The 10,515-nt window shown below is 46.5% G+C and overlaps 1 protein-coding gene across 1 annotated transcript in view; it reads left to right on the top strand.

Annotated features, from left to right (window-relative positions):
• The first annotated feature begins 674 nt into the window (after positions 1–674).
• Positions 675–10,515, top strand: part of Nid2 (nidogen 2) — a 63,619-nt gene continuing 53,778 nt past the window's right edge. The window contains exons 1-2 of the mRNA XM_042284701.2: positions 675–976; positions 1,766–2,074. Of these exons, the coding sequence (XP_042140635.2) occupies positions 743–976; positions 1,766–2,074 (543 nt within the window). The 5' untranslated portion in view covers positions 675–742. The remainder of the gene's footprint in view (positions 977–1,765; positions 2,075–10,515) is intronic.

Here is a 10,515-nt window from a genome sequence, read left to right as displayed (position 1 = left end):
ACACACACACACACACACACACACACACACACACACACACACACACACACACACACACACACACAGTGGGATTCACCGTCCGCCCTGGGGCGGTTTTCCCCAGGGAAGTGAGGACATTTCGGAGGGTGGCAGACTCATCCCAGCGCTAGCCAAAGCTTGGATGGAACTTGGGACTCAGCCTTTCACAAAGCCGAACTTCTCATCAGGAAACTTGGGTGGGGCGGAGCAGTCCCGGGATGGAGACAAAGCTCCTTTGAATCTTTATCCCAGGGCCTGGCCTCTAGCGCGAGGGGTAACCCCGACCCTAGGGCAGGGCGCGAACCCCAGTGTGTCACCCATCACCCTCCCTCGCTCGCTCTGCCAGCCCAGCGCGCACAGTCGCTCCAGCCTGCAGCTGCACGCGCGCCGGGGGTCCCGCCAGGGCGTGAGGTCACCTCCTGCAGCGTGGTGGCCTGTATTGGAGGGAGGGGGACAGCCTAGGAGCAACGGGCCAGCAGCCTCACCTTCCCGGCCCGGCCGCCCCAGCGAACTACCGCAGTCTTAGAAAACCTAATGAGAACCAGATGTAGTGGCCGCTGGCGAACTTTCTCAGAGTTGCTGATTGGTTAATGTCCAAGAACCGTAGCCAATCAGCGCGCTGGGCGGGCCCGCAGTGCGGACCAGAGGTCCAGGTTGGAGACTGGCAGGCAGTACGGCCGGCAGAGACGCGCGGAGTGAAGGGCAGAGCCAGGGAGGAGCAAGCATGTCTCGGGACCCGACAGCCGGGCGGCTAGCACCGCCATCGCCGCCGTCGCTGCTGCCGCTGCTGCTGCTGCTGTCGCTGTCGCGAGTCGGGGCTCTGCGTCCTGACGAGCTCTTCCCTTACGGAGAGTCGCGGGGAGACCAGCTGCTGCCAGAGGGCGACGACGAAAGCTCGGCAGCCGTGAAGCTGGCAGTACCCCTACGCTTCTACGATGCCCAGTTCAGCGACCTCTACGTAAGTTCAGGTCCTGGAGGTGCGCGGCTCGGTGCTAGTCTCGTAGCTTCTCCCCAGGGTGTCCATGGAGTGGAACAACCAGCCTCCCATGCTCAGCTGTCGTCTCTCTGGGGGCCAGGCTCTGCCACGGTGCTGCAGCTTCGTGACCCGTGCTGTGCAGGAATAAGGATCATCTCTCAAGGGGCCGCAAAGACCCTACCCTTCTACTTTGGCATCCTAGGCAGGAAGGAAGATGGGCCATGTTGAGGCTGCCAGGGGAGTTGGCGTTTAGGGCGGTGGGAGGCTGTGCACGCCGGTAGAGCTGTCTTCTCAAGGACACGCGGCGCCCAGGGCGTGCAGTAGTGGAAAGATGGACGGGTTCGAGGGCGGCCACACCTGTGGGTCGCACTACACTGGAGAGGTGGGGTAGAGGTGAGGACCGTCAGGGAAATTGAGCTGGTTGTCCTGGTTGTGTCTCCTAATCGGCGAGGAGAGGGAGGCTTCCTGGCTCGAGCAGAGCTCCTTTTTCTCCAAAGGGACGGTAGGCGCATACGACGGGAAGGAACGTGGTGGCTGCATTGTGGGCTGGAGCGACCGCCACTATTTTGTCCTTTTAAAATTGTTTATGGGGAGGGGGCGGGCGGGGACGGAGCTCACGCGCCACCTTGTGCGTGTGAAGGTTAGAGAACAACCAGTTTTTTTTTCCCTTCCACCATGTGGGTCCGGGTCCTGGAACTCAAGTGGTCAGGTTTGGAGGCAAGTGCCCTTAGCCGCTGAACCATCTCACCCTCCTCCTGGCCCTTCTTGCAGGTGGGCACCAACGGCATCATCTCCACCCAGGACTTCCCCAGGGAGACTCAATATGTGGATGATGATTTTCCTACTGACTTCCCAGCCATCGCCCCTTTCCTGGCTGACATCGACACTAGTCACGGCCGGGGCCGGATCCTGTATCGCGAGGACACCTCCCCGGCTGTGCTGGGTCTGGCGGCCCGCTACGTGCGCACAGGCTTCCCGCGGTCCGCGTCCAGCTTCACCCCTACCCACGCCTTCCTGGCCACCTGGGAGCACGTGGGCGCCTACGAGGAGGTCAGGCGCGGGGCTGCGCCCTCGGGGGAGGTAAGTGAGTGAGGGATGCCCTGCAGCTGAGCAAATTGAAGGGATGGGCTTGGATTTTGAGCGGGAACTAAGGGATTGGCTTGGAGTTTCTTCCCTTGCCGTTTGAACCGGATGAAACCAGTGCTTAGGCGCCTTGGGAGTGAAGTCTGTTGGCTCTGGGTGTGTTCTAAGGGCCCATAATGTGGCTAAGTCGGCACAGAAAACAGCTTTAGTGAAATGAGGGACTGAGGTGCAGATACTAAAGACCCTGGGGACCCAAGGCACTATACGGTTTATTTCTGGAGTCACCTATAAGTACACAAATATTTCCAACAATATGTTCATTGAAGGAAAAATTGGAAAATTCAGGAAATTAAAAAAGGAACGATCATCGTTAAACATTTTTTTTGTATGTAGATTTCCAGTTTTGTTTGTTTTTGTTTTTGTTTTGTTTTGTTTTGAGACAGGGTTTCTCTGTGTATCTCTGACTGTCCTGGAACTGGGCTATAGACCAGGTTGGCCTGGAACTCACAGAGATCTGCCTGCCCCTGCCGAGTGCTGAGATTAAAGGTGTGCACCACCACCACCGGGCTAGATTTCCAGCTATTTCTTACGAATATTGTTGTTGCCATTAACAGTAGTGGGGTCGCAGTATGCATATTGCTGTCTCAATGCACCAGAGGATGATTTGCAACAGGAGCCCTCCAGTGCTTATCTGTAGTAGATACTCCAGCAGAATTCACCGATAAAAAATTTAAAATGTATAGAACAAGGGAAAGAATAGAATGTGGAGAGGAAAGATGAGCCCCTAGCTCCCCCTTTTTTATTTTAGCAATATAAGTTTTTAAGGTACGATGGTAGCGTTTTACTATAGCCTGTCTTTGAGGATTATAAGGAATACCAGTCTTATTAACAATAGAAAAATCTTGGCAGAATTTTGAAAATCCCGTATTACTGTAGGCGGGACCATTATCAGTTTTTATGTATTTTGGCATTCCCATGTAAGTAAAAGCATGAAAATAATGATTTTTTATATCTTTAACCTTTTTTCCTGAATGGACAGAAGCAAAAATTAGAGAAGAATATGTATCAATAGACATATGGACATATTGTAATTTTTTAAAGGAAGGCACGTGTGTGACGTCCATCTGTCATACATGATTAGGTAAAAGTCCTCGAGGATTGACTCCCAAATGAGGAACAGGTAAAAATTTCATATAATTAGGGCATGATTTAACTATCTGGATGGCTTGTTTTCGGGTTATGTCTGTATGATAACGGAGAGATCCAGCATTAAGATGATAACGCTGATGTAACTGAGTAGCCTTATCAAAGGCAGAACAGACTAATGTGACAGCCATATGAGTAATGGCGTCAGCCCTCTGATTACCTTTACTTAGAGGTCCAGGCAATTGAGTATGAGCTTTAATGTGGCCCACATAAAGGTTATGTGAGTGAGACCATATAAGTCCTTGTCCTTGTAATAAGTATTCATGAATGGAAGAAATGGATGGTATGTAGGCTGTTGTTTTTAAAGGCATAATGGCATGTGTCATATATTGACTATCAGTATAAATATTTACATTCTCATCAGAAAACATCTGTAAAGCAAGCAACAGCGCCTGTATCTCTGTCATTTGGGCAGAAGTGTCCTGGACTTTTATTTTCTTTACTATGTTACCAGAAACCACCATAGCAAAACCATGTGAAGTGTCATCAGTAAATATCACACGGGCCTGAGGAATAGGAGTCATTTGTACTATCTTGGGAAATATAACAGGATGTAATTTAAAAAATTGACATATATCATTGGAGGGGTAGTGAGTATCAAATTGACCCTGTATGGAGTATGTCAATATGGCCCAATCATTATCATTAGCTTGTAACCATGTTACTTGAGACTGGGTGTATGGGGTCATCATAATATCTGGCTTTTTACCAAAAGTTTGAACATTGATCTTGATTTTTTTAAATATAATCTGAGAGACAGCCTGTGGATAAGGAGTGATGATTTTTGTTGGAGAAGCTGGGGAATGTACCCATAAAATAGGACCTGTTTGTTAAAACATTCTAGTAGGTGAATGAGTAAAACAAAATATCAAATACAATAAGGGAGAATTAAGATCTATATACTGTACGTGAGCCTGTTTTAGGGCCTCTTGTACACGTTGTAGGGCTACACGTCCTTCAGCTGTTAATTTACGGGGAGATGAAGGGTCAGGGTCGCCCTTTAAGACATCATATAAGGGGCGAAGCTGACCTGTTGGAATTTTTAAAGTGGGCCGAAGCCATTGAATATCTCCCAGAAAGGTTTGGAAATCATTAAGTGTGTGTAGCTGATCCATACGCAGAGTAATCTTTTGTGGGCGTATGCCCGTGTGTAACAATTCATGACCTAAATAATGATAGGGAAAAGATACCTGTACTTTTTTTGGGGCTATCTGTAAATTAGCCAAACTAAGAACCTCTTGTAAATAAGAAAAGGCATCAAAAACAAGTTTTTTATCTTTAGTAGTTATTAATATATCATCCATATAGTGAATAATATAAACATCTGGAAAAGCTTTTTGAACTGGAGCTAGGGCCAAAGACACATAAATTTGACATATAGTAGGGCTATTGGCCATTCTTTGAGGCAACATCACCCATTGATATCTCTGATAAGGTTTCTTAAGATTTTTTGAAGGAACATTGAAAGCAAAACGAGGACTGTCCTCGGGATGTAAAGGAATGGTGAAGAAACAATCCCTCAAGTCAACCACAATTAAATGTCAATGTTTAGGAATTGTCATAGGGGCAGGCAAGTTAGGCTGTGTTGCTCCCATGAGAAGCATGGTTTTATTTACAGCTCTAAGATCCTGTAACAGCCTTCATTTTTCTGATTTTTTTTTAATAACAAATATAGGTGAGTTCCAAGGTGAAGTGGAAGGAATGATATGTCCAGCATCTAACTGTTCCTTAACCAATGTATATGCAGCCTCTAATTTTTTTTTAGCAAGGGGCCATTGCTCCATCCATACAGGGTCATCACTCTTTCAAGTGATTTTTATCGGTTGTATTATTGAAGGCTGCTGTGCAGTGACCCCTATGGAAAAGATCCTAATCCTCTAGTATCGCCAGGACCCCTAGTGACATAGTTTTTGTCTGTCACAGGGAGCGGGTCTTTTTGTAACATTTTCCCTAAGCCTTTGTCCGGGCAGTAGCCCTGACTCTTTAGCATCTGTTGTATAGGCTGTGTAGTAAGCACTGCTCCCATGCCATCCAACACATCCCGTCCCCACAAGTTTACTGGAATGTTAGGTAGCACAAATGGTTGAAAAGTTCCTGTATGACCTTCCTTATCCTTTTAATTTAAAAGTAGCTTGTTCTGTAATGGCGTCTGAGCTGTGCCAATACCTTGTAGGTGAGAGGTAGAATCTTTAAGGGGCCAAGCTTCGGGCCAATATTTTAAAGAAATAACTGAAGTGTCAGCGCCAGTATCTAAAAGACCCCGAAAACTGTGATCATTAACTTTTAAATTTAGCATGGGTCTTTGTTCTAAGGTGGAAACCCAGCATGTTAGAGGGCCCGTAGAGCCAAATCCATCTTCACCTCTGTGTGGTTTAAGAAAAGGATTATTAGTATGAAAGCGGGGCATCAAAAGCAGTTGTGCTATGCGAGCACCCTGGGGAATAATAGTCACCCCTTTACCAGCCTTAACCATGATTTTAATTTTCCCTTTAGAGTCTTTATCTATCATTTTTGGAATTACTCTAATACCTTGCATAAGAGCGCTATTCCTGTCCAGAATCAGTCCTAAAGACCCTGTAGGTAGTGGACCCATAACTCTAGTACCGAGAGCCTGGGGACCCATCTGAGGTGTTAATACTGTTTTGGTGGAGGAGCAGAGGTCCAATCCTGTGCTTTTAGGGGTGCCTCTGATAAGGTCTTGGACAAAAAGGGGTTCCTTCGAGGAACAAACTGGATGGGATGGTGGGAAACTGGGGATGGGGCAGGTGTATCCAGGGCTCCGTACACCTGGCTTTGGGGGGTCCGGAGCGGACCCCGCTGCCCGTTTTTCGACGGTGGTAACATATTTTCCTGAGCATAAACCTTAGATCGGCACTCATTACTCCAGTGATGTCCCTTTTTACATCGTGGGCAAAGTCCCGGTGTCTTTGCCGTTGCTTGGGGTCTAGGACAATTATTTTTAATATGACCTTGTTGGCCGCATCCAAAACAGGTTTTTGGGCGGTTTCCTCCAGAATTAATTCCCTTCATGGCTGAGGCCATTACCTGTCCCATGATGTGATGCCCATCTATATCTCTACATAGTTTAAGATAATCATTTAAGCTCTTATTTTTATGAGGCCTAATGGCCTCCTTGTAATATTTATTGGCATTTTTAAAGGCCAGTTGTTTTACTATGGGCATGGCTTGATCAACATCCCCAAACACTCTCCCTGCTAGTTGAAGCAGGCGATCTACAAATTCTGCAAATGGTTTTGATGGCCCTTGAATGACTTTAGATAGTTGTTCACCAGCAGTTTTATTAGGTAGCCCTTTCCACGCTCTGGTAGCGGCCACACTAATCTGTGCATAAACTGCAGGATCATACAAAATCTGTGCTTGTAAAGTGGCATACTGTCCTGTACCCGTGAGCATCTCAAGATTACGAGCCGGGAAGCCTGTAGCAGCATTTCTATTAGCTGTAGTTTGACAATGTTCTTGAAACTCACTCCTCCAAATTAGATAATCCCCCCCAGAGAGAGCGGCGCGACACAGCTGCATCCAATCGCTAGGGGTGCAATTTAAGGCAGAAAAAGATTCAAGTATAGCGATGGTAAAAGGAGCATGGGGCCCATATGACATCACAGCTTCCTTGAGCTGTTTGATGTTTTTAAAATCTAGAGGATTGTGTTCCCTTTGTCTCTGTCCCTGAGCATTTTGAGTTTCTATAACCGGGTAAGCAACTCCCCCCGTCAATCCCTCCATGGGTGCGGAAGGAAGGACCTCTGTGTTGTAAAAGTCAGGATTATGGGTTGGAGGTCTATCCTTGTAAGAAATCTGTGATTTCCCTCTTAGGCATCTAGCATCCTTTTTTGATCTGATTTCTACATCATCACCCTCTGAAGATGACTCTGCAGAATCGGAAGACGACTCTGCCGAATCAGAAACATCAGAAGTTTTAAGGGTTCTGAGAGCCTCCTCTATCTGAGACTCCTCCAACACAGTTTTAGCTTCATTTAAGTGTTCTTGGACTTCAATATCATCACTAAGCAATGTATCCTTAACCAAGCGCCACAAAGAAAAAGTAGCTAAGGATATGGAATCAGGCCCTTCTTTATGTAAATATTTTTGTAAGTCAACCTTGACCTGTTCCCAATCTGGTATATTAAATCCTCCGGAGACCAGAAACCAAGGACTAGCATTCTGGAGGATTTGAACAAAATCTTTAGCCGTCTTGCTCTTAACAATAGTGTCTTGCCGCCTCAACAGTCCAATTAATTGTTCCTCGAGGAGTGACTGTGAGCTAGCAGCACCCATTTCAATCCACTCTTACCTTAAAATGCCGGCCGGCCTTCCAAGAGTGTCCGTCAGCTGGTCCTTTCTTTCTCAGATCTCGGTAGGAACCTCCACTCAGTCACTGTATTTATGTAACGTTTGTAATGACAATATAAGATCTCACCCAGTGCATTTACGATAGTTCTCAGTGTTGTTTCCGTCTTTTTATTATAATTAATTATTATAATTAATACTATGAAGGGCTTTTTAATTTTTTTATTTATTTTGTTCATGTGTATGTGTCTCTGTGTCTGCTGATGTCAGTAGGGCCAGAAGATGGCATGGACTCCCTGAAGCTGGAATTACAGGCCGTTGTGAGCTGCCTGACTGACGTGGGTCTGGGGATTTGAACTAGCATCCCCAAAGGGCAACAGATGCTCTTGAGCCACCTCTCCAGCCCCATGGAACACTTTAAATGAATTTATTTTTATTTTATTTGCATTGGTGTTTTGCCTGCATGAATGTCTGTGTGAGGGTGTCAGATCTTGGAGTTACAGACAGTTGTGAGCTGCCATGTGGGTGCTGGGAATTGAACCCAGGTCCTCTGGAAGAGCAGTCAGTGCTCTTAACCACTGACCCATCTCTCCAGCCCCCATGAAAGGCTTTTTTTTTAAGAGTCACATTACTGCACAGCCTTAATTGACATCCCAGGAACATGCGGAAAGGTTGCACTTTTTAATAAGCTCTTTGTGGCGTTGGCCACATTGCCGTTGAGGTAACAGTGTGCATCCTTCTGCCCTGTAGGAGACTGTGTCCTGCAGTCTCACTGGAGAAAGCACCCAGGCCTGGGTCTTGGCAACATGTGAAATGGGCATGGGTGGGGTCAGGGTAGATTGCCTCCTTCCTGGTGTAGGTAGAGACAGTGTCCTCCTGTGAAATTCCACCTGGGTGTCAAACGCCTAGACCAGGAGCAAAGCCATGTTTACTGTACCTCCTAGTGTTTCTTAGCTACAGAAATAGCGAAGTCTTCCCACTGTCGCTGATTCATAACCAATGGTGGCTGTGCTCTTAAAGGAAGAGACCTGTTTCCTCAAGTCCAGCAAAGGTTTGGAAATAAATGGCGTTTGAAATTATGGTTTCTTATTTGACAGGTGACATCTAGTTCTGTTTACTGACTAACCTTGTAATGCATGGGTTTGACATCTTAATTACAGTTCAGCAGAGTACAGCAGAATTCAACTCAAACACTGTGCTTTCTCTGTGCCCACTGTGCCCTGGGCCAGCTAGAGGGCTCGAGAAGATAGGCTCAGCTGTTAGGTTTCATTCACTCACTCACTCACTCACTCACTCACTCACTCACTCACTCACTCACTCATTCATTCATTCATTATTTTTTAAACATTTACCTAAAATACTGTGTAACAAGCTTATAATAGAAAACAGAATAAACACTTCTAATGCAAGTAACTAGGTCACCAAGTCTTATATTTCATTACATTTTCTTATAGCATACTGTCTTCTAGATACAGTCCTAGAGGATAAGTGCAAGAATTCTTTATTACAGATGACAGAAGAGAAAATGATTTCCAAATCTGCCTTAAGTGAGGCAAAAGCAAGCTTTTCAGCTCTCGGTGTTTTCCTTTCTCATACTGTCCATGCGAGACCTCTTTTCTACGAATGAATCATGAAAGCAGTTAGAGTAACAGTTGTGCTTTTTTTTTTTCCCAGAAGACTTCCACTAAATAAGGTTTGCATCTTATTGTTCTTTGTGGCTAGGACTTGGACAGTTCTTGGAGCTATGTTTCCTTCAAAAGAAGTGTGAACTGGAGTGAAATTGTTGGAGGGAGGGACACTTGTGATGTCACTGTCACTTGCAGATTAGTATTCTGCTGCTCCTGAGGAGAGTTAAACTGAATTGGCCTTTTTTGGAACTCAATATGTAGACTAGGCTGGCCTCAAACTCACAGAGATCCGCCTGCCTCTGCCTCCCGAGTGCTGGGATTAAAGGTGTGTGCCAACACCGCCCGGCTGAATTGGCCTTTTTTAACAGGAAAAAAGAAAGGTGAAGAAGAATTAGAGCAAGAAGCATTTGCACAGAGGCTCTGGGGTCCTGGGACAGGGTCCCTGGTGTACCAGGGCTTCTTTGACTGGAAGGTCGCAGCACCCAGGGATGAGCTTGGTTTGTTCATGTTCTCATTTCATCAGCAGCTTTCTTCGACTCTTTCTCCTTTTGGTGTGCATGTGTGTGTTTGCACATGTGGAGGATAACCTTGAGTGTCATTCCTTAGGTCCCCTCCACCTCTTACACGATTATTTATTGTGGCAGGGGCACATGTGTGCTGTGACGTGTGTGTGGTCACAGGACAACTTTGGAGTCATTCTACTTTTTTTGTGGGATCTGGGAATTGAACTCAGGTCCTCAGGCTTGCATGGCAAATGCCTTTAATCTCCTGAGCAACCCAGGATTGCCGGCTGGTGAGCTCCTCAGGGCTGCCTTCCCAACGTGAGATTACAGACCTAAGACACCATGACTGTTTTGTTTTGTTTTTTGTTTTTTATTTCTCTCTCTCTCTCTCTCTCTCTCTCTCTCTCTCTCTCTCTCTCTCTCTCTCTCTCTCTCTCTCTCTCTCTCTGTGTGTGTGTGTGTGTGTGTGTGTGTTCTAGGGATCAAACTCAGGACCTCATGCTTGTACACCAAACCCTTGGCACACTGAACCGTTTCCCCACCCTTCAGTTTGGCAGTTCTGGGACTTGAACACAGGTCCTCATGAAGTTTAGGTGAGTCCTTTATGACTGACCCACATCCAACGGCCCAGTAATTCTTCCCTCATGAAGCCTTCCCAGTGGTTGTGAAGTCAGTGACGAGGTGGAAGACACTTCCAGGAGTGGTTTTGGAAGAGGTAGCCCCTTAGCCTTCATTTTCTAAGCTGTAGAATGAGGTGACAGTCCCGGCTTTATAGGGTTGTCATAAGAACGAG

The sequence above is a fragment of the Peromyscus maniculatus genome, chromosome 9 (genome assembly GCF_049852395.1).
Source record: "Peromyscus maniculatus bairdii isolate BWxNUB_F1_BW_parent chromosome 9, HU_Pman_BW_mat_3.1, whole genome shotgun sequence".
Taxonomy (NCBI): domain Eukaryota; kingdom Metazoa; phylum Chordata; class Mammalia; order Rodentia; family Cricetidae; genus Peromyscus; species Peromyscus maniculatus.
This window is presented reverse-complemented; position numbering and strand designations above follow the sequence as displayed.